Below are 25,167 nucleotides of genomic sequence, written 5' to 3'. Positions count from 1 at the left end.
AACAACAATGAAAAAGAAAAGTTCCCTAGTGGAGCTCACAATTAATTAGGAGAAAGGAAATACATCATGAGGTAGGAATACGCCACTCACTAGCAGACTAAATCCTAAAAGGGGTTTAGCACTCTAAAAGAGTAAGTAAACTAGAATTAGGAGAAAGACACCATGAAGCATGGGGGGAGGCAGGGGAAGGGGGAGGTGATTGTGAAAGTCTTTAGTGAGATTCCAAAGCCAAAGGGAGGGATGGAATGGAGGAAGGGAAGTAAATATGAGAATAAGTATTTATATAGTACCTACCATGTGCCATCCATCATTCTGAGTGCTTTTTGTAACTATTATCTCACTTGACCTTACAACAATCCCGTGAAGTAAATGCTATTATTATCTCCATTTTATAGTTGAGGAAACTGAGGCAAAGAGAGGTTGTTAAGTGATTTGCCCAGGGCCACATAGTTATTAAGTGTCTGAAGTCAGATTTAAACCCAGGTTCTCCTGAGTCCAGGCCTAGTGCTCTATCCATTGTGCCACTAGCTGCCTCTGGCAGTGAAGTTCTCCTCAATATAATAATATGGGCTACCTGCCATGCAGTCCTGGAAGCTGTGACAAGGCCTTGGCTGGCTATTTCTAGTGCCTCTCTTACTGACTACAGTTGGATACTGGATTGGGTAAGTTGAATTAGCTTTCAGTATTACTGGCACCCCAAAACACTAGGAATTGCTCATCATTGGGTTGGAAAGGAAACTTCATATATTCTCTCCAAAACAGCAAGGAAAATACTAAAATCAAATTTGGTGTTTAAAAAATAGAATCCTGAGCTTGGTAGTATTCATTGTGTTTAAATAATTTATGCTTCACACTAGTGACTTGGATGAATGAAGGGAATGGGCTCTGGTTGATGGCAAATTAAAAAACTTTGAAGCTTGTGCTCCTAAAGCCCAGCTGTCCCAATGATTGGGAATCTTTTTAAAAATGGAATTCAGAAGTGAAATTTGGGACTTCCTGCCAAGATTGCTTCCTCAATGGAAGGAAGATTGCCCATTTCACCCCTCCAGTCTAACAGGACCCTTAAGTTCATGCCAAACCAAATGATAATTACAGAATCCAATGAGAAATCACAATAATTGGCATCCAGAACTCCAGAACTGCACAAAAAAATCAGCCAGAAAATTACCCACGTGTAATAGCAAAGGAGGTTCTTGTCTCAAGAAAAGTGAGTAACAGAGTGACCACAGATGGGACAGGACTGTGTCCAGAGGTAGCAAGAGCAAAAAATTCTTCCTGAGAAAGTCCTGGGCGGTCAGAAAGCCCCAACCTTGGGAAACCCCGGCAACACTCGGATCCTTAATGGTGCTGAGGTTTCTGCCACTCTATGTGAGACTTCAGAAGGAGAGACAAACATCCACAAGAGCTCATGGGAACCAGGGTAATACTTCACACTCAGAAACACAATTGGGAGCAGACACTGGCCTGGCACAAAGCCCCAATTCAGGAACCAAAGTTGGAGAGAGGAGTAAATCAGAGAAAACACCAGCAAGAATCAAAATGTATTGTGAATCTAATTCCTTAACAACTGCAAAGAGAAACTCCAAGGAAAAGACAGATTTCCCATAAGGACTACATGAACACCTAGAAAAAATAAAGCAAGAGATTAAAAAATGAAATAAAAGCTTTTGAGAAAAGAATTAGGAGAATAAGCTGCTTAGAAAAGAAAGTGGTAAATCTTATCCAAGTAACAGGCAAACTAAAATAGACTCAAAATAAATCACTGATTCCTTAAGACAAAACATCTTAAAACCAAAACTGAAAAAATAAAAGAAAATGCAAGCTATTTGATATTAAAAACTGGCTGGAAAACAGGTCAAAGAGAGATAATTTCAGAAGCACTGGAAGGGACCAAAATGACTGTTTTTGTTTTCCCAACACTCAGCAAAGTGACTGGCACAGAGTTGGTGCCTAATAAATTTGTTTACTGATTCTGATTCTAATTTTGGTCTTGAAAACCATGATTTTTTTTTTTTTTTAAAGCCTGGATGCTCTGATTTGAGAAATTATAAATGAATATAGTCCAGAGTTATTAAAACCAGAAGGAATACAATGGTGACCTCTTGAAAAGCACCCCAAAAGGAAAAGTTCCAGGAATATCACAGGCAAAATACAAAGCTCCCACATCAAAGAAAAAATGTTGCATAAATCCACAAAAAAGCAGTTAAAAAATGAAGGAGCCCATAGTCTAGCTCACACAAGACATAGTTGCTTCAATTAAGAATGGGATCTTGGAATGCAATATTCTAAAAGGCAAAGGAGACAAGCTTACAACCAAGAATAACTTTTCCTACAAATGGAGGAAAATCTTAGAAGGAAAAATTGCACTTTAATGGAACATACAACTTTTGAGCATTTCTGTTGAAAAGACCGGCGCTGAGTAAGTCCTCTGAAATACAAACATGAATATTTGGAAAAAGCGCGTGCAACTGCAAGGGGCTGAGAATGGATTGAAATGAACAAGTATCCTTGCAGAACTTTAATGTCCTCAAAGGATAGTAAGGAAGTGAGTAGCTAAGTGTACTAGTATAGTTGGGGTGTTTGTGGAGAGTGGGAAGGGGTTGGTTCTGTTCTGAGCATTTTAAGAGGGGGAAGAGAAAGAACAAAATGAGCTATATTAGTGCAGCAAGTAGAGAGGGGGAAACTTGATACTTGTATTTGGGTGCATGGGAACTGCTATTATTTATCCTTCATTCTTGAAGATGATCACAACATCTGAGAGGGGATGCCATGACCTGCAAATAAATTGGATCTGAGGAAGGAAGTGCTGTGCAAGGTCACCAGCCTTTTTCCTCCATAGCCATCTGGGACCAATGGCAAGCTAGAGATCAGAATGACTGGAGATGGCCTGGATGTAGTGGGAGAACTGGGCCTTTTTAAACTAAGGTCTTTTTCAGGTTTCAGTTTGAGGAAACTATCCATTCAGTGATTTATTAGGTTCTTACTAAGACAAAAAGACCTTTACAGTGATTAAGGTTAGGTAAGAAAGAAATATGGAATGGCTTTTTTTAACCTAGTCCCCCCAAAAAAAATCAATGGGGGGGAGACCTTTGGGGTTTCTGGTCAGAACAGAAGCAATTTTTATTTACATTCACTCAGAAGCACTCAAAGCCCAAACAAAGATCTAGTGGGGCTTGGACCGGGATGTTTTGTTGGCCGGTTCTCAAGCCGGAGAACATGGGAAATAGGAATAAGGAGGAAGGGGTTGAGAATCAGATGAATTCATTTTTACCAGAAATGGACGAAAGAGGGTGGAACACAAACATACAGATAGCTTGGTATAGAAATATATCAAACTTAAGAAACAAGAAAATAATTAAAATTTAAGGCAGTATACTAGGGGCTTATTGGACAAATGGGAACACCTGAAATTAACTGTGGCACACAAATGAAAATAATTCAAAGGGCAGTTGCCAATCTACAAGAAATGAAGTAGGAAGAACCAGAAGATCAATTTATCTTATCAAATTTATCAATTTACTGTAAACACTGTTTACACTGTAAACACAAACAACTCAAGGATTAAAGAATTCCTATCAAAGCAAGGACCAACCACGTGATCCACGACAGAGGCCTGGCCACCACCTGACTGATGCAAAGTAGATCGACACTTTGGGAGGAGGCCGCTGTGTGGGTCCGTTCTGCTGGACTAGGATTATTTGTCACAAGGCTTCTTTCCTTCCTCCCACATCCCTCCCTTCCTTTCTTTCTCTCAGCTATTTTAGCAGAGGGGATTGGGGAAACAGGGAAAAGAGTTACAATAGTTGCCATTCCAATAGATGCCTAAAAAAAAAAAAAAAAAAAAAAAAAGATCATTGAAATATATATTTTTAAATGGACAGAACTGAAGAGAAGCAAATACAGTTTAGAAGGAAGCACAGCAAGCAGAATTTACTTATTTCTTTAAAAAAGCAAGTAGTAAGAAATAGAGACATGGTTTAAAAACAAAAAACAAAACCTCTTTTTGTGTTTTCCTGTGTATGGAAATGCTCTTTTTTATATTTAAATTCAGAATAAAAGAAAAAAAAAAAGAAATTCAAGAACCTTGGGGTTTATTCTGCCCCTGACCCCCATCCCCTCCAATTCTAAGTGGCCACACTCCCTTGGGAGCCAAGACTCTGCTCATTCTACATCAAAGGGCTTCTGGTACCACAGAGTATTTGGAGGGTCACATGGCAATGTGGCTGGTGGAGGTCAGGGAAAAGATTGGATAGTGGGGAACCCCCAAGTTTCAGTACAGGATCGACCCTTGGTGTTTATAAGAGGCAAAGGTTGGCCCTTCCTTTCCTCTGAGTGGCTCAAAAATGCTTCTTTGCGGGTACATCTATAGCAATCTAATCTTTGACAAACCCAAAGATACCAACATTAGGGACAAAAATTCATTATTCGGAAGAAACTGTTGGGAAAACTGGAAATTAGTATGGCAGAAATTAGATATGGACCCACACTTAACACCATATACCAAGATAAGATCAAAATGGGTCCATGATTTAGGCATAAAGAATGAGATCATAAATAGATTAGAGGAACAGAGAATAGTCTACCTCTCAGACCTGTGGAGGAGGAAGGAATTTATGACCAGAACAGAATTAGAGATCATTGTTGATCACAAAATAGAAGATTTTGATCAAACTAAAAAGTTTCTGTACAAACAATACTAATGCAAATAAGATTAGAAGGGAAGTAACAAATTGGGAAAATATTTTTAAAAGGAAAGGTTCTGACAAAGGTCTCATTTCCAAAATATATAGAGAACTGACCCTGATTTATAGGAAACCAAACCATTCTCCAATTGATAAATGGTCAAGGGATATGAACAGACAATTCTCAGATGATGAAATTGAAACTATTTCCACTCACATGAAAGAGTGTTCCAAATCACTACTGATCAGAGAAATGCAAATTAAGACAACTCTGAGGTATCATTACACACCTGTCAGATTGGCTAAGATGACAGGAACAAATAATGATGAATGTTGGAGGGGATGTGGGAAAACTGGGACACTGAAGCATTGTTGGTGGAGTTGTGAAAGAATCCAGCCATTCTGGAGAGCAATCTGGAATTATGCCCAAAAAGTTGTCAAACTATGCATACCCTTTGACCCAGCAGCGCTACTACTGGGCTTATATCCCAAAGAAATACTAAAGAGTGGAAAGGGACCTGTATGTGCCAAAATGTTTGTGGAAGCTCTTTTTGTTGTAGCTAGAAACTGGAAGTTGAATGGATGCCCATCAATTGGAGAATGGTTGGGTAAATTGTGGTATATGAAGGTTATGGAATATTATTGCTCTGTAAGAAATGACCAGCAGGAGGAATACAGAGAGGCTTGGAGAGACTTAAATCAACTGTTGCTGAGTGAAATGAGCAGAACCAGAAGATTGCTGTACACTTCAACAACAATACTGCACGAGGATGTATTCTGATGGAAGTGGAAATCTTCAACATAAAGAAGAGCCAACTCACTTCCAGTGGATCAATGATGGACAGAAATAACTACACCCAGAGAAGGAACACTGGGAAGCGAATGTAAATTGTTAGCACTACTGTCTATCTACCCAGGTTACTTATACCTTCGGAAGCTAATAATTAATGTGCAACAAGAAAATGGTATTTACACACATGTATTGTATCTAGGTTATATTGTAACACATGTAAAATGTATGGGATTACCTGCCATCGGGGGGAGGGAGTGGAGGGGGGGGGATAATTTGGAAAAATGAATAAAAAAAAAAAAATTAAAAAAAAAAATGCTTCTTTGCATTTGCTCCCATCAGGGACTCTGCTTTAAAGACAGTAATTCGGTGCCACTCCCTGCAAATCCCAGATGGGATTTTTAAAGGAAGAAAGTTCTCCCTCACTCCCTGGAGACGTGCACCCTGACTCCAGGGCCTGTGGGGGTCCCAAGCATGGGGTACCTTGGGATTGGTGCGCTGCTGGAGCCGCCTCTCCTCTCGCTCTCTCTGCAGCCGCTCAAACTCTTCTCTGATTTCAGCAGGTGTTCGCCTCCTCTCCACAATCTGTAGGAAATATTAAAGACCCAGATGTTAATATCTGCCTCTTCCCCAGGAAATCCAAGCTGGCCTGCCCCTCCTACAGGTGGCGCCTTCTCTTTGACCACCACCCCTAGGAAGCTTCAGGAAAACATGTTATAAATCTACCCACCCAAATTCAGATTCTGTGATCTTTCAGTCCAGCCTAAGGCAGGAGAGGAGAGGTGGCTCCAGCAGTGCACTAATCCCAAGGTACCCCTTGCCTGGGACCCCCAAATGTTCTTGGAAAACGACTGGGAATATACATGACTCATGGGACAGCTAAAGACACTCCCAACTTAGCTTCAGCCCCTTTTGCTGAGATGGAGGTTCACAGGGCTGCTCATAACTCATCAACTGTGCTGATTCCTCCCCTTTTTAATTTTTCTAAAAAATGCTATCTTTTATGGAATGGCTTCTGGGGAGGCAAAAGGGATATGGAGAGAAACTGTGGTCACACACACACACACACACACCCCCCAACAAATATATCTGAAAAAACACAAATCCTCATTGAAGTACTGGAGCACACCCATGCTAACACAAAGACAGATGGACATAGAGAGGATGGATTGTTCCAATTGTTACCTAGAGAACACATTTTAAATGGTAAAATGAAACTATGTGATTGTTTTGACAGGCTTGTGACCTCACAAAATACACTATTCAGATTATATTTAATTGATGTCACCAGCGATCCTTATCCTGCAGCCTGTTCAGCTCCAGGAACATGCATTCCTATTTATAGCAGCTTTACTCTCAGAGTAGCTTGATCTTGGACTGAAAGAGAACCAGGTGCCATTTTTCAGATTTACCATTATCTCCTCAGTCTCTTTTCTATTTCCCTTCTCTGTAAGATGGGGGTAAAAGTGCTGGTTCGGAGCCAGAGGTTCTGGTCCTAGCCCAGACACTATCATTGTGCCATGAGTATGGCCTTGGCCAGGTGGTTCACCTCTCCCTCAGCCTTTCTAACCACTCAGTCGCCAAGTCCTATTTCTACCTTCCTGACATCTCTCACATGCTCTCTCTTCTCTACTCTGCCCTGCCAAACTGGCTACGTCGCTAGCCTCCTCTCCATCTATCGTGACTCCCTATTACCTTCCAGTACCACCCCCACACAATCTTGCCCCTCCTGGCCTGATCCCTTCCTTCCAGGACTGCCCATGTGCTCTTCCCTCTCCATGCTGGAAATCCTCCCCGTCCTTCCTGGAATCTCAGCTCAGAGCCCACTTCTGCCAGGCCTTTCCCTCCCAGCCCTCATGCTAGCGTCCTCGCTCTGAGACACTCTCCCATCGATTCAGCATGGGGCTTGTATGTGGCTGTTTGCATGCAGTCTTCTCCATGAGCTTTGAAAACAAGAACTGGTTCTGCTTTTCTCTGCATTTAGCAGGGTGTTAGTTAGTAGATGTTTAATATGAGTTTGTGACTTGATAGTTTCCTGCTTGGCAAAAAAATGACCTTATAATCCTATAATCTTCAAAGGAAAACATAAAAAAGACGCTGAAACAAAAATAAACTGCTTATTTTCTTGGAAGGCAAGCAAACCATCTTCAAATAATAACCTTCTGGGTTTATCGGGGAGCGACTGCTCTCAATGCCCTAGTCTGGATCCCTGACCAAAGGCAGGGGCGCACAGAGAACAGGCATTTCCTGGGATCTGAGTATCTCCAGCTGCCGAAGCCCTGGGAGGCCCAGGAGTCTGACTGCTTGGCTTCACAAATGAGGAACTCCTCTATGGGTAGCAGGCTATTTTTCCTCTAGCAAAAAATATAATAGTCTAATGACGGTTCTACAAACTGCTAGAAAAAAGGCAGAGAGAAGAACTTGCCCATCAGCCGCCCCAGCACAGGCCAGGCACACTAGCCTAGGTGCATACCAAACCTCTGAAGGTTCCAGGAAGACTTGGGGGTTAAATTTTCTTGTCTGAAGCCTCTCAAAAAGCCCAGGGCTGGGCAAATGCCAGGCTCCAAGCTGTCAGAGAAGGGCAAGATTGGCTGTCAAGAACTTGAGCTGCTTAACCTTTGTAGGCTTGGATTAATAGCTCTAAGTTCATTTTCCTCTGACACACTCTGTGTGATACCTTAAAGAAGAAAATGTTCTAAAGGCGTCAGTTCCTTTAAATCTGGTCATTGTATTTTATACAAGGTACAAAACCTGGCACCTGGGCAGGGCTCACGGAAGGTGAAAGTGGCTGGCTGGCCCCCCTTCCACTGCCCTGAGAACACTCTACCTGGGCCTGGGAAGCCCTGAAATCCAGACTCTGACCATTTATAGACTCTATAAGAATACACAACTCAAGGAGAGCCTCAATGGGCTTTTTCACTTATAGAGTCACTTATAGATCTTCAAGTACTGGGTTCTAATAGATACATGGAGATAAGATGAGGGAAAATACACAGCAACTGGTCACTGTAAACGTTGCTGAGCAGCTAAATATAAATTCAGTAATTGTTGATATAAACACTCAAGGAATGCCTATGGGGAATGGTGGTAGTGGAAGAGATAGAAGAGTTATGTTCTCTTAAATTATTCTATCTTTAATAGAAGTTATTCTAGCTACTACTGGACTAGATTGAAAGCTCTGGCAAGAAAGTATGAATAAGATGAACTCAATTCAACACACCAAGCTTTCTCCTAGTGAGGGAAGTGGGGAAAAGAGATTACCGCCCCCCTCCCCCAAATAAAAAGGCCCTAACTTCTTTCTTTCTTTTTTTTAAAAACATTTTAATAGTTTTTATTTACCAGATATATGCATGGGTAATTTTACAACATTGACAATTGCCAAACCTTTTGTTCTAATTTTTCCCCTCCTTCCCCACTCCGCCCCCAGGTGGCAGGTTGACCAATACATGTTAAATGTTAGAGTATAAATTAAATACAATATATATACACACATGTCCAAACAGTTGTTTTGCTGTACAAAAAGAATCGGACTTTGAAATAGTGTACAATTAGCCTGTGAAGGACATCCAAAATGCAGGCGGACAAAAATAGGGGGATTGGGAATTCTATGTAGTGGTTCTTTCTCTGGGTGTAGCTGGTTCAGTTCATTACTGCTCTATTGGAACTGATTTGGTTCATCTCATTGTTGAAAATGGCCACATCCATCAGAATTTATCATCATACAGTATCATTGTTGAAGTCTATAATGATCTCCTGGTCCTGCTCATTTCACTCAGCATCAGTTCCTGTAAGTCTCTCCAGGCCTTTCTGAAATCACCCTGCTGGTCATTTCTTACAGAACAATAATATTCCGTAATATTCATATACCACAATTTATTCAGCCAATCTCCAATTGATGGATATCCACTCAGTTTCCAGAAAAAGGCCCTAATTTCAAGGGGCATACATCATAAAACAGATTAGTAAACATAAGATAATATTAAGAGGGAAGAAGCACTAATAACTAGGAAAAGGCTTCCCACAAGGAAATTGTAACGTGATTTGAGCCTTGAAGGAATTCCATTAAGAAATGGATGGATGATTTCAGAAAGACCTGGAGAGACTTACATGAACTGATGCTGAGTGAAGTGAGTAAAACAAAGAGAACACTGTACACAGCAACAAGGTTAATTCTGATGGATGTGGCTCTTTTCAACAGTGAGGTGATTCAAGCTAATTCCAATAGCCTTGGGATGGAGAGAGCCATCTGCACCATGAGAACTAAATGTGGATCACAACATAGTATTTTCACTTTTTTGTTGTTGCTTGTTTGCCTTTTGTTTTCTTTCTCACTTTTTCCCCCTTTTTGATCTGATTTTTCTTGTGCAGCAAGATAAATGTGGACATATGTAAGGGGGAACTGTGCATGTTTAATATATCTTGGATTACTTACCATCTCGGGGAGGAGGTGGGATAAAGGAGAAAAATGTGTGACACTCGGTTTTGCAAGGGTGAATGATGAAAATTATCTTTGCATACATTTTAAAAATTAAAAGCTATTAAAACAGCAACAACAACAAAGGAACTCCAAGATCAGGGATTCCAAGAGGCATAAATAAGGAGATTGGGCATTCCTGGCATGGGGGCTAACCCAAAGGCAAAGCCGTGGAGGCTTGAGAGGGGAAGTGGAGGAATAGGCTCATCTAGTTGAAATGGGTGATGTAAAACAAATTTTAAAAGTTCAGTAGAGTCAAACTGCAAAGGGCTTTTACATGTCTAAGTGAGGAGTTTGTATGTTATCGTAGGGTAATAAAGAGTCAGGGAAGGTTCTTGAGGAAAGGAACACTGTGGTCAGATTCCTGCTCTTGAAAGACTGTTTTGAGAAGTATGAGAAGGAAGGTTAGGGAAGGGCAGAGGCAGGGAGTAGGGTCTCTGAATGAAAATCTGATTGCAGAAGAGCTGAGAGAGGGGAAAAAAGCCACGTTAATCTTCAGTCTGACCACATGTCTGCTGGAGATGAGGCTGCAGCTTGTCAAAGCCCCCTCTTGTTTCTTCTGGCAGCTCAAAGCCATTTCAGTCATTCAGGAAAAAGGACTGCTTCTACTTTCTGAACAGGTACCACAAAGACATCACTAATTAAATTCCAGGTTCAAGATGACAAGATGGATGGAAGGAGCTGTTTTTGCAAATAGGGAATGGTAACAATCTCAAGCTTATGGCAATCTGCCAGGGAATAGGAATTGTCTTGGAAGAAGAAAAAAGCATGAATTTCTCAAGAGGAGCAAGGGCCCAGTGTGCTGTGTAGCCTGAGAAATTCAAATTACATACGTGGAAAGCTTAGTTTTAATTATATGGAAATGATATTACTGATCTATCAGATGCTGGAAGCTATTTCCAAATCATGGCTGGGAAGTGCTTTGAGATCCTCAGATGAAAGGCATTTCAGACATTTAAGGTGTTAAGAGAACTCGGCATCCTTCACTGACTACCCATATGTTTATCCTAACAAATATGCAGCAAATGGATACCCCTCAGCAACTGGAAAAGTTTAATAGTGCTCAAAATACCGGCAACAGCATGAAGGGAATGCAGCTGCCTCCCTGGAGTGAAAGCTATTACTGAAGTGGGACGGTCCTCATATTAAACAATTCATCCAGCTGTAGGAATTCCTTGAAGGAAGGTTGACGCCAGCTCCATAAAATGAGCTTGAGTTCAGTGAGACTTTTCCTTTACAGTATAAATAATGGGTTCAATTTACCTATCGTATGTTAAGCTCTGATACATCTCAGAGCTAATACTTGGGGAGGGATCTTCCCGGACTCTTTGCTGAAGGCATTTTTATCTTGCAATGCAGGCACCGTCCCATGGTATAGTATCAATATGAAACATAAAGCAAGCCAACTCTGATAGATGAGAACTTGACTGGCTCTCTCTGCTTTGTCCTTAAAGAGATTTCATAATAAATATTTATCTGAAGACTTATTCCAAGGTGCATTCACCACCTGTGACTTCGCCAATATTTTTACAGTCGTTACTGGGTGCATTTGTTATGATGAGATCATTTTGTTTCGGCACTAGGGAGGCCATGAAATATTTTGCCAGGAAAACCTTATCCCCATCACTCTAATTGGAAGTTTGGAGTAATGTTGTTTGGAATGAAAAACCTAACAATGAAACTGGAGATACAAACCAGAGACCCAGGGTTCCCTGGGACCTGAATGGTGCTGTGAAAAATCAGCCTATATTTTAAAATATGACATCTACTTGTAGTGGTTTATTAGATATAAAGAATTTAATGAAGATGAGATTCTTTCTTCTCTCCCTCTAGAACTGATGAAGATGTGGGAATTTGGGGAGCATTTACAGCTGAAATTTTCTGTTAAAATGACTAAGACTTAACTCCTACCTGAACTAAAGTAATCCTGTCTAAGGCACTGCTGATTCTTATTAAGCAATGGTGGAAATGGGGCAGGAGGCAATTGTTCTTTACTCTCCCTTTGTCAGGATGTATGATGACAATTCTCCTGTCCTTCCAAGGATGCGGCACATATGACCACCAAAAAGGTGGGGGCCGGGAGGGAGAAAGAGAATTACATCAAGCAGCCACATACCAAAAGACCTACATGATGCTGAAAAAGTCAGTCTCTAACAGCTTATTTCTAAATATTTTTCTTCCTATTGACTTGTACTCAGGCTTTGCCAACTCCCCAAACTTCATTTATGAACGAAAGAAGGTATCAGATAGCCATTTAATGAATGCTGGACATATACATATTTTTTAAAACTCCTAATCAATCTTAAAAATGCATGTAATTTTTCTTACCTCCCATCCTTCCATTTCCAGTCCTTTTCTCCCATATATATCATAGATGGCCCTGGTCTGTGGGTCACTGAGAACTGCAAATTAAAAGGCATATGTTTACAAAGGGCAAGATTTTTCTTCTGTAAATTCCCAGGGGTGATCTCCCCACACAAATCTATCACATGTTTATAGCGGGTATTCTTATGGGTGGCTCTAATTGACTCATAGAATCAGTTTTTATCAGGGCTGAAGAAGCTTCCTGGGTGGCAGGCCCAGGGTGGGGAAGATGCATTAGTTCTATCAAACCACCAGGAGAAAGAGTTTTTACTTTTCTATATCTACTTGGCTATACCAAAGATACAAAAAAGTTAATGAAACTTCTAAAGAAACCTAATTATAATACTAATAGCTGGCCCAGCCAAAGAGCTTTAACATCTGCAAAGCCCTTGAAAATCTGGGGAGCTACAGTAACTCTTGAGAGATGGGCACTACAGCTCTAATGATAACCATTTTAGAGATGGGGAAACTGAAGCTGAGAGATCTCAAGGCAATCTGCCCAGGGCACAAAGCTACCAAGTGTCAGGTCTCCCATGAGGCCATGAGGGTGCCCCGATGCCTGTTTGAACTGAAAACAGGGACTGCAGCCAACTTGCAACTGTTATGGTAATTTTCTCCTTGAACAGCCCTTTGGAGCATCTTAAGCAGTCCATGTTTTTCTGTAGCATTAGCACTTATTTGTAAATAATTTTGTCAGTCAGGCAAAGCACTTGTCACAACAGTACCAGCTGTGTCTGCTATGTAACATAACATAAGAGAAAACAGGCTGTTCTAAAGAAGGATGAGAGCCAGTGAAAGAGGTCAGGACAGTGAGCCTTAGGTGCAGAGGCAGAAAGCTGGAGCCCAACTCCACCTTGGCCACTTACTGTCGGGGGCCCCCTTCTTTCTGGGCCTCGGTTTTCTGATTTGTAAAATGAGAGGAAGGGAGTGAGATGATCTTTTTCCTTGTTCTAAACTTAGGATCCCATGAAAGGTGAGCATTCCCTTAGAGAACACAACTACCCAAAGTCAGATCAAAATCCAGCATGGCAACCACTGACCCAGGATACCCATGCCCTTCCTTCCCACCATGCCTCAAGGCCAGCCCTTGCCAATCTCTACACAAGACCTTGACTTCTTTCTGCGGACCACTCCATATATTTTAAGGCCTAATTAAAAAAAGGAAAATGCAAATGATTTTGCTCATGTTGAAATCTATTATGGAGGAAAAAAATGCTGACCATTCAAAACCCTCGGCACCAAACTTCTTTAGCTAATCTCTGGGATTTAATAAGGAATCATTTATTCACAATTTTGCTTTTGTCTCCCTTTAGGCTAAACCACTGGGTGCCAGGCTTGCTGCTGCAGCACTTTTCCAAGAGCCAGTCGGGCTTTGCTGTTAACTCTCTTATGTTTCAGTTACTCCTCCCAAATTTCCAAAATGCTGCACACAAACTATATCAATAATTCAGACAACTGTAAAATTAATTCAGCCACACAGATAACAGAATGTAATCAGAGGAAGGCAGTTTCAATCAAGCCCTTCCTATAAATGGATTCTAAACATCTGCCTCTGACTGGAGAGTTAAGGCTGATAAGATTACATTGTCTTGGCTATGCAAATACATCACTCACCACTGCCTGACTTTCATTGGTCACTAAAATCCAATTTTTAGACAAAATTATAAACTGAGATACAAGATATGTTTTTATTTGTACAATGAAAAGTCTCTATTTCATAGACTAACATGTCCTCTCATTTTTAGCCTGCCTAATTATGGGAGAATGACTCTCACAATTCACTAAATGTATTCCTGGCATGAGTTACTGCCAATTTGCTCCAGATAAATTATTATTACTTTTTTTCTTTTTCTTTTCTTTTTTTTTTTTTGAGGCTGGGGTTAAGTGACTTGCCCAGGGTCACACTGCTAGGAAGTGTTAAGTGTCTCAGACCACATTTGAACTCGGGTCCTCCTGAATTCAGGGCTGGTACTCTATCCACTGCACCACCTAGCTGCCCCCGTATAAATTCTAAATCCAAGCATAATACTTCACCACAAGAAAACTCAGCACAACAAACACTTTGTGACATAAATCACATATAAGGACAAAAACCTTTGGCTTGCTAGCATTCTCATTCTTAGGACTAAATTTTCTCAATATTATCAAGTTCCCTATGTTCCAGGAGGCCTTTCCTCCTCCAGAAGCTATGGAACTTAAGAGGTCAAGGTCAACTTTAGATTCTCTTTCAGAAGACCAACTCATCCCTTCACTTGCCAGCCTAGATAGTCTTAGTCTGAGTGTTTCCCTCCGGAAGAAAACTGTAGTAAACAATTTAAAAGCAGCTGATTCCCCCTACAATTCAAAATCTGGCCTCTTATTCAGCTTGTGCACTCATTTTCCACTTATTGGGCACATATTGATTTCCAAAGCAAAATATTGCATTTTCAAAGACTCAGTCAGTCACGAGAAGGCATGAAGCTAACCACCACCTTCAAATGCCACCAAGGACCCTCGTTCTCAACGCTCTTCAGTGAAAGCATTATGAAAATCCAATATCTGCTACCGGGGCAGCTTTAACACAACCAAGACCCTGACTGACCTTCATAAGCCTGGTGGACAAGGTTAAACAGTTGCTCGGCTTGTGATTTGAGCTCTGGGTCTCGGTGCTTGTCTGGATGGTAAAGCATGCACAGCCGCCGGTAAGCAGCTTTTAGCTCTTCAGAAGAGGCCTATGGAAAGAAAAGAAATTCAATTAGAGGACGATCAATGCTATTTAAACATTATCATCATCAGAATCAGCCCCGAAATGGGAACCTGTCAGCCGCTCCCCAGCACATTTAGCTCTTCTAAATATGGTGTATAATGAAGTTAGGCTTTATTACCGTAATAAGGTTTTTTGCACAGGTTAATAACGTGATCAATTATGTACATCAATAGTGACTGCATCTTGATGGGACGCATGGTTATCGGGGAGAAGAGAAAGAAATTCCTATCTCTGCACTGGTTCAATCTGCTCTGAGCCTGAAGGGAAAACGTCAGAGATCGGTTTCCTCTGTATCTTAAGTTAGATGAAGGAAGGCAAGCCAATACGCCCCCAAATACTGGGCTGTACTAGCAGAGGAAAAAAAACCCAAAACAAACAACTGTCTGTCCTTAGGCAGAAATGCCATGCTTTTAATCCGAGTTCTGGCACTGAGAACCTCTGTGAATTTTAATCCCCAAACATCGACAATGAAGGGAATTATAAAACTAACATCCGTCCCTAAGTCTCCCCTTAGGAGAACTCACCAGGCATGATTTCCCCTTCATTCTATCTCCCCAACAAGACCCTTTCTGCTCTCAGCCCTTTGGAGGACAAACTAAGGTTTCCTTATCGCCTGCACCACTATGGGGGCTGATGCTGTGACATACAAGTGAAGAGGGATGAAGTGAGGGAGGGCTGTGCAAGGTCCCCAGTCTCACGTTCTCCTCCAGAGCCCCCTGGGCCTGGTGCCAGAGAGAGATCAGGATGCCTGCTTCTGAAGCAGCCTTAGGGAGAAGGCGGGAGGCCACCCCTGGGCAGAGTGCCCTGCTCACCGAGCCCCATTTCCAAAGGAAACATTTTAAATAACATGAAACATGAACCTCTTCTGAAACCAAAAGAAGAGAGGAGAGAACTAGCCCTCGCCTGTTCCTATCCCAAGACCCGGCCCATCTAACCTCTGGCCCTGAGAGGGCTGCAGTAGCTGCAAGGTTTTAGGATCCAGGGGTAGCCTGGACTACTCAGATTTGCCCGGTGATCCTCCCAGGGCCTTGGCAATAGGGCACACTCATGGGGAGCTGCAGTCCTACCCTCCCTTCTCTCCCCTCCCCCGCAAGCTCCACAGTTATGATGGCAGAAGTGCATGCCTGGGTCCCTGACAGCAGGTGACAGAATGTCAGCTCTGGGCAAGGGGAGGGCACCTGGCATTCTGTCAGTATTCTGGGCACAGCCTGTACCCTGGGGCCAGGAGGTCCTAGAAAACAGCTCTAAAAGCAGAAACCAAACTCAGGAGACGGAGAACAAACGCAAGGATAGCCTATCAGAGAAACATTCACTTCAGATTTTCTCAGAGATATTCTTCTGCTCTGCTCACTCTTATATATGTGGATACCTGAGTACTGTGTAGCTCACTAGTCAGAGTGCTAGGCCCGGAGTCAGAAGACCTGAATTCAAGTTTGATCTCCCACATTTCCCAGCTGTGTGAGCCGAGGCAACCTGCTTAATCTCTGCCTCAATCCACTGGAGAAAAAAGTGGCAAACCACGCCCATGTCTGTGCCAAGAAAACCCATAAACTATTTGGTCCACAGACTCATGAAGACTCGAAGATGATTGTACAACTTCTCAATGGAAATTAAAATGCAATTTATATATTTTTATATATATATAATTTTTTTTGGGGGGAGGGCAATTTGGGTTTAGTGACTTGCCCAGGGTCACACAGCTAGGAAGTGTTAAGTGTCTGAGACCAGATTTGAACTCGGGTCCTCCTGAATTCAAGGCTGGTGCTCTATCCACTGTGCCACCTAGCTGCCCCCAAAATGCAATTTATAGCCATAATTTCTCTTTTCCCATCTCTACTTAAGATAGGACAATAAACTAGGGCATAGAGTTGGAAACTTCTCTACCTGAGTTCAAATATTAGCCAGTTATCTGGGGCAAGTCACTTTACTCTGTTTGCCTCAGTTTCCTCCTCTGTCAAATGAGCTGAAGGAAAGGGCAAACTGCTCCAGCATCTTTGCCAAGGAAAGAGGCAGACGTGGCTAAAAGAATCCTCCAAACAACCACCACCAAAGATTATAGATTGAGTTAGAAGTGATCTGAGAAGTCAAGCCCAATCCTCTCTTTGTACAGATCAAGAAACAGATCCAGAAAGGGTGGTTTGCCCAAAGTGACCCAGTTGGCAAGAAGGTAGAACTGAATCCAGGTCTACCAGACCTAATACGCAGAGGAAGTAATTAAGGTGACGCAAGTGGTAAGCAGCAAATCCAGGATGAACCCAGGGTCTTCAGATGATTTAAAAAAACTTATTTCAATTTAATTAATGTTTATTATTTGACTGAAATGAAATAATTTGTGAAATAAGAGCTTTACAAGTCTTAAAAAGAGCAGATAAAGTCAATTACTACTGTTCCAGACCCCACATTCTTTCCACTGGTAACACAATGCCTTGCTTCTCAACCCTCTTACTCCCTCAAAAAGAAAATTTTAAGTAATTTTGATATGTTTTGAGAACAGTTTCTAGGATGAAACATCTTAAATATTTTCATAGGGTGAGTCTATTTAAACACTGGAAAAATAGAAATCTTATGGAATCTTAAAATTTCTGTGGTGACTTTGGATGGAGAATCTCCAAGTAAGGCACTGAGGAGCATCAGTGGGAAGAGTCACTTTTAGCATCATTCACATTCTTAAATCAGAAATTATTGATAAATTTCAGGGTGCACAGCTTGAGCAAACGTGATTTATTTTCTCTCCTGTGACATCTTGAGGTATGAGGTCTTCCCCTTAGTGGTTGACTTATATTACAGTAGCAGAAAGTAAGCTCCTTAAGGGCTTACCCCATCCATTTCCAGGATCTATAGCAAAGTGCCTAGCACATGGTGGGTACTTCATAAATGTTGGATGGACCTTGTTCTGTATTAAACCATGATCTTCAAAGATCTTTCCCTGTACAATAAACAAAAGCATTAAGTGTCATGAGTGCTCTTCTTTCTAACTTCAAGAATTAGTCCAAGCTGTATCCATACTAATTTCCCAATATTCCCTCCATCTTCATCCTGCTCTAAACTTTTTTCCTTTTGGGAGTGGGATCAAACTATTATTTCATCAAACTTGTTGTAGAAGCCCCTTCCATCTTCTACCCAGAGGCAATTCCTCAATAACTGAATTTTAGAAAGTCATTTGGGGGCAGCTGAAAGTTGAGTCAGTCAGGCACAAAACCAATATTTGTCAGAGGTTGGTTGTGACCCCAGGTCTTTCTGATTCTATTCACTGCACCATTCCACTTCTCTGCTGCCCCAAAGCCTATAATATAGGGCCTGGATTTATAATTTGGGAATCATCTATTCTGGGTCAATCTCCTATGTTATTTATTCTCTGATGTCTTCGATCATTAATTTCTTTTTTTTTTGTCACTCAATCTTCTTTATAGGCATACCTTGTTTTATTGTGTTTAACTTTATTATTTTGCATTTCACAGATGTTATTTTTCACAAATTGAAGATTTGTGGCAAACCTGTGTCAAGTAAGTCCATTAATGTCACTTTTTCAACCCCATGAGCTCACATGTTTGTGTTTGTGTCACATTTTGGTAATTCTCATGATATTTCATCACTATTACATTTGTAATGTTACTATTAGAAATTGTTTCAGGGCTCCACAAATAGTGTGTTCTGATTTCTCTATGCCTGTTCCCTTCTCTCTCTTCCTTTTGAGACATAATATTGAAATTAGGCCATTTAATAACGTTGTAATGGCCTCTAAATGTTCAAGTTAAAGAAAGAGTCAATCAGTTTGTACTTCCTTGTCTTATTTTAAGAAATTGCCAGAGCCCTTTAAACCGTCAGCAGTCACTACCTTGAGACATCAGTAGTCATATTGAGGCAAGACCCTCACCAGCAAGAAGATTAAAACTTGCTGAAAACTCAGGTGAGGCTTAGTTTTTATTATTATTATTAGTTTTTTTTAAGCTAGTTTTTTTTAAATTAATGAATATGCTTTTTGAAGACATAATATAATTACAAACTTAACAGACTATAGAAAGTGTGAATACAACTTTTATATGCACTAGGAAACCCCAAAATTTGTGTGACTCGCATAATTACAGTGGTCCATAACCAAATCCACCACATCTCAGGGTATTCCTATATGCAGTATAGCCTGTCATGGTGGTGAGTTTTAATAGTCTCTCTCCCAACTTCAAATCATCCTGTTTTCCTTTTTAATCTTAGTTCCCTATCTCCCTGACATCTTTTATTACTGATTTAAATAATAATTTATAAATCATGTACTATATGCTTATTGATGTTTACTAAAATACAGGTAAATTCTGTTTGTTCTTATGAATTATTGTTTCAAATGTGTATATTGATCAAGTTGTCTTCACCAGCTTACTAATCTGGTAACCAAAAAAAAAAAAAAAAAAAAAAAAAATAACCTGACCTCTACCTCAAAAGCTATTCAAAATCATTTACTGCTTCCCAGATTATGATTTTTCTTTACTTTCTTACATGTAGGCAACAAACAAAAGATTAGCTGGACTTGCATGGCTCCATGGAGTATTAGAGTATCCAGCCATTTCTTGGTTATTAAAATTAAACTAGATAAGAAGGGAGTAAGATACTCAGTTCTACAATGACCTTCTTTAATCAAATTAATAAATGGCTTAATGTGCTATTGATTAAGTAATGGAAATGAGAAGTTTCATTTTTCATAAGTATCATATTCAATAAAATGTTAGATTGGGTCTTTCATCATAACTGAATAGCTAAGGTCATTGGTTCAATATTTCATAAATGATAACCTCTCTCACTATCATAAAAATACTGACAACATTTCAAAATGTAATGAGATACATAAGTCACTAATAATGAAGTTTTAAGTTATAGTCTTTTTTCTAAAATTCTGGAACAAAATTAGAAGGTGCATCATTCTCTATTTAACAATTGAAAAGTTTCACCATCACCTTCAATCACTCTGTTAATATTTTCCCCTAGAAAATAAATCTATTATAAATTAAGCCTTTATAGACGATAAAATTACCAGAGAATGAGTCCTCTGTGACATGATTGTAAAGTTTAGTGACCTACTATAACTTTTAGGTTAGGTATTATAGAAGGCTAAATAAAAGAAACCTCCATTGTAGAAGTCTGGAAAGAATAGTCCCTGGTTTTTGCTCTGGTTTATATAAATGTAGACAAGCTATGGTTTAAAGAAGTGGAAAATCTTGCGTCTAGTCCCTAAAACAGCTTCGTTCCATTTGCTCTACTGAAGCAAATAATCAACCACCAAAAGATGCCCACCCTTTTAACAAGATAAAACTATGCCTGAAGGAGACTGATAAAATTGGACAGCACCTAGAGGCAAGCAACCAAGCACATGAGGGGATCTTGAGTTTTTATGCCATGAGGAGCTGTTCCAGTATCTGAAGAGTCATCTCTTAAGAGGGAGATGAGACAGAAGAGCCAACAACAATGGGAGTAAATTGCAGAGGCACATTTCTGCCACTTATGGCAAAATTTCCTAAAAATAAGAGCTATCCCAAAGGGAATGGGTTGCCGCAGGAGGAGGAAGGGATTCCCCCTTATCGGAGGTCTTCATTCGGCTTCTGGCTTGGCTGGTCACTGGTCAGATAGATTATAATGGGAATTTTCTTTCTGGTATGAGTTGAACTAGACAAATGCCAAAGTCTCTTCCAGCTCTAAGATTCTGAGACTCCAAGATTCCATATGTCTGGTAGGAAAAAGCTTAGCTCTGGAATTAATGTGCTAGGAAGAAGCCTTTATTGAAAGCTAAGGAAAGACAGTCCCACTAAGATTCTTCATTAACTGTTATACAAAGTTAATTTGTGCAAGAGAATACAGGAGTGGCAAACTTTTCCATATCAGAGCCACAAGATCTCTAGTTCAAAACTATTTAGACTCAATACCATATGATATGGTATGCCATATGATCATAACATTTAACACTTAAAATTCATAATAGGCCCAGTACAGCCTCCACTTTTATGTGTTTAAGGCATGTAATTTCAAACTCAAACTTTAAAGCTGCATTTCCATGACTATATTTTAGCAACCAAGCTCCAATACACTACATTCTATTGAATATTGGGAAGTTTGCCTAATGACTGCCATTGCAGATTCATCACTGCCCATATGCTCGACGCTAATCTGATTTTTAAAACTGCTTCAGCTAATAAAAATCTTTTTTTTTTTTTTTTTTTTTTTTTTTTTGTGATACTCAGGGCTCATACGTTTTAATGAAAAAGAGCAGATTTTTATAGCTAGTTAACATAAACAAAGCGCTGCTGCTTTTGATATTGAGTAAAGACTGATTTCTAGTGAGATAAGTCGTTTCATGGTAACTGACAGAGTCTACTACATTCATCATTTGGGGAGGGGCTAAAATATGGCAATTGCTGTGGACTTAGCAACACCCCTCCACTTACTGAATTCTAAACAAGGGCCGATTTCATAACAGAATAAAAGTGCATAGCAATCATCATCAGGGTGATGTAAGTTCCTATATTATTGCAGTTCTATTTTTTTCCTTATTGATACACAATACAGTTTTTCTCATGGTCATCTGGAACAGCTTTTGGACTGAAGGACTCAACACAAACAGGTCATCTCTAAATGCTAAGAAACACCTGGATATACTGAGAGTCTTCTATTTTTCAGCAGACCAGCATAGTGGAGTTGAGGCAAGCTGAGGAAACTGCAGTGATGGATCTAACATAAGATTTAGTTTTGTCATACCTGCCCTGGCAAGGAAGAGTTAGAAGTGCCTTTAAAAAAGAGCTGACCTATATTTAAAACATAAAAATATGATTGCACTTCATTTTAAAAAAATACACAGGAATGCTACCCAAGCAATCATGATCCTGTGGCTTAACAATAGAAACAAATTCGTTTCTACTAACACCACCATTGGTATTAGCACACAAGAAAGTAAAAAGCATTTTTCCTTTGATTAGGGACATATCAATATATAATCAATGTCTGCCAAAAGAAAATAAGGTCAAAGTTAGGAGAGGAAGAGCTACCCTTTTCATCTTTTAGCAAGGGAAATGCAACTTTGGTTCAAGTCTATATACAAAGTCTTCATTTATCTTGGGGTTCCAATATGGCTATGAAGATCAGGATTTACACAAAAAATAAATGAGAGAATAGTTATAAATGTTTTACAAAAGGATGATCTTTAACATTCCTTAATCAAAAGCAGGGATAAATGCAAAGTCTTATGCTTAGATTAAAACATTAAATTCCATAAACACAAGCTGGGGGTGTTGGGACTAGACTGCCACTGAAAAATGTATAATCTCTAAAAGTCTGTGATTCTGTGAGGGTCTGCTCTAAGGAAAAGCAATGGAAATATTAAGAGGTAGATATGAGAGATATTTTGAAGGAAGATACCAAAGGCTTCGGACTGACTGGATATGTGAAATAGTATTCGCTACAGTGCTAGGTAATTAATATATTGATTACTTGAGGATGACTTAAAGATGTCTCCAAATTTTCAAGCCTCAGAAAAAAGAGTGGTGTCCATTAACAGAAAAAACTGGAAGAGACCAGACTGAAAGAGTGTAAATTGGATAAGCTGACTGAAATAAGAATGAAGCATTGAAGTAGAGATATCTAGGGGACTGCTGGAGCCACAGGGCTGGGGCTAAGATATGATACTGGGACCAGAGATATTGCTATAAATTCATTTGTATAGTAGTGCCATACAGAGATAATTTTCAACATTCACTCATGCAAAATCTTGTATTCCAAATTTTTCTCCTTCCCTCCTCCTTACCCCCCCTTCTAAATGTCAAGTAATTCAAAAAAGGTTAAACATGGGCAATTCTTCTAAACACATTTCCACATTCATCATTGGAAATCTATTTTTAAAAGTCTTTTTATTGTTCTTATATTTTTCTAGATTTTGATAAAGTGATACAATCCAAAGGGCCCACTGGATGGAGTCCTTCCCCTATCTCTGTGGCCTCCAACCTTCCCCTGATGAGAAGCTACTTTGGTCTTGCTCCAAGTCTTCTTATTTGGCAAAGAAGAGGATGTTAAAAAGGAAATTCATATATGTACCAGGTGAAATTTTAGGAAGAAGATCAACTTTTGAGATTTGACTGAAGCAAGCATAGGAAAAATGAAATTTATCAAGCACAAAACCCAAATGGATTGTCAAAAAATTTGGGAAAATTTATGAATGAGATTGCCTAGAGAGAGGACAGAACTAAGATGGCAGAGTAGCAGGAAGAGTTCCCCTCAACCTCAACTCCTCCAAAAAGATTTAGAAAATCCCGATGGAGAAATACAAAAATGAATGACTCATTTTTCCAGCCAGGTCAGCATAGGGAAATGGAGAGGTCAGCATTCACTAGTACAATAGAATGCTAATCCTGGAAGGGATATGCACAAAGTCTCTGATCCATACCAGGGCCCAGGGAGCACCTGGAAGCTTTGTCACTCACTACCTAGTTTCAGGTCACAGCTAGGGATGACTAAGGAGAGGCCTTATTTGTAAGGTACTGTTCCAGGATAAGGAACAGTCACAGGCCCTAGGCAGTATATTGAGAAGAGGGGAAAGTTCAGAAACCAGCAGCAGCTATATAATTTGGAGCTCAAGAACAGAGGAGGATGTGAGTTTCAGTTTCTAGCCAAACCTGAAGGCTATGGAGTTCCACAAAAGTCCAGACCAAAGAGAAGCCTGCAATTCTGTCACTCTGAACCAAAAGTGTTTCCTCAGTTAAATGACAATGGCCAAGTCCAGCAATAATCAACTAACATTCACCTATAAATTAAGGATGAGAACTGCACTCATAGGGTTGTGAGAATCAAATGCAGATCCTGAACTTTAACTTTAGACCAGGAATGGTCTAAAGTCTAAAATCAGATTTTATTCTGAATCAGACCACTTTAGGAACACTGAAAACTTGCAGGTCCCCAAACTACCCCTAAGAGTCAGGAACAATATATATTATCATGTATTAAATAATAATATTATATTATTATATATATTATAACAACATATTATAATAATATAACATTTAATACCATAAGAAAGCAGCAAGAAGACTAATCCTCTGCAAGTGCACGAGCCCAGCCCTAACATCAAGTCTAAAAACAGGAAGTAGGTTGGAAAAACGAGCAAACAAACAAAAAGAATCCTATCATAAGATGTCATGGAGGCAAGGACAGCTGAAACATAAACTCAGAAGAGAATGACTTCAAAATAGCTTCAAGCAAAATCTCAAAAAAAATTAAGCAAGGGAACAAAATTCAACTAGAGTTCTCAGAAGATATGAACAAGGGTTAAAAATCTATTCTATTCTATTTATTTATTTATTTTACAAACAAACAAGAGTACTAGAAAAAAAAAATGGAAAAGAAACAAGAGAAGAATTGGAAAGAGATTGTCTAGATAGCTTGATCCTTTCAAATTCTAGTATTCAATAAGCCAAGAGACTGGAAGGAATATGAAAACTAAACAAAAGGGTAAGGGCTGAACTTTGGAAGAAGATGCATTGTAATTTTTCCTCAAACAATCTTCTTCATCAGATATCTCCATGGTTCAAGTATTCTGGGATTTGATGGGAAATTCAAAGATTTCAAGATTATTTCAAGAAATACAAATTACCTGAGGGAAAAAAAATGGGGACTGTTGGATAAGGCAATATATTTTTTTTTTCCAACACTCTTTTGTCAGGAAATATAAAAGTTGAAAAGTCATACAAATATAAATGCAATCGGATTTGGGACTATTTTTGGTTCTTAGCTCTACCACTGTGTAGCTTTAGATAAGTCCTGTCTTTTCTTGATCATAGTTTTCTTATTAGAAAAAGGAGGGAGAAGGGGTATGCTAGATGGAACCAGCTCTAAATCAACATAATATCAAATTTCAAAGGACATCCTTTGAAATAGTAAACTTAGGAGAAATAAAATTTGTTAAACTGTTTACTCAAAGATGAGCAAGTCATTTCAACTGTCTTAATTCCCTCATGTGAAATGGACTAGATCAAACTCAAAGAAACCTGATCACAGAAAACCACATATCAACATGATCTAAGTTCTATTGTATTTTTGTTTGTTTTGCTAACTATTTCTCAATCATACTTTAATTTTGTTCAGGTTA

The 25,167-nt window shown here is 39.7% G+C and overlaps 1 protein-coding gene across 1 annotated transcript in view; it reads right to left on the bottom strand.

The window, feature by feature from the left end:
• Positions 1-25,167, bottom strand: part of DNAJC11 (DnaJ heat shock protein family (Hsp40) member C11) — a 70,337-nt gene that overhangs the window by 30,323 nt on the left and 14,847 nt on the right. Inside the window, exons 2-4 of the mRNA XM_074306379.1 lie at positions 14,892-15,021; positions 12,275-12,348; positions 5,956-6,057 (exon numbers count right to left, since the gene is read on the bottom strand). Of these exons, the coding sequence (XP_074162480.1) occupies positions 5,956-6,057; positions 12,275-12,348; positions 14,892-15,021 (306 nt within the window). The remainder of the gene's footprint in view (positions 1-5,955; positions 6,058-12,274; positions 12,349-14,891; positions 15,022-25,167) is intronic.

Source organism: Sminthopsis crassicaudata, chromosome 3 (assembly GCF_048593235.1).
Source record: "Sminthopsis crassicaudata isolate SCR6 chromosome 3, ASM4859323v1, whole genome shotgun sequence".
In the NCBI taxonomy this organism is placed as follows: Eukaryota; Metazoa; Chordata; class Mammalia; order Dasyuromorphia; family Dasyuridae; genus Sminthopsis; species Sminthopsis crassicaudata.
The sequence above is the reverse complement of the archived record's forward strand: the minus strand, read 5'-3'. Positions and strand labels throughout refer to the sequence as shown.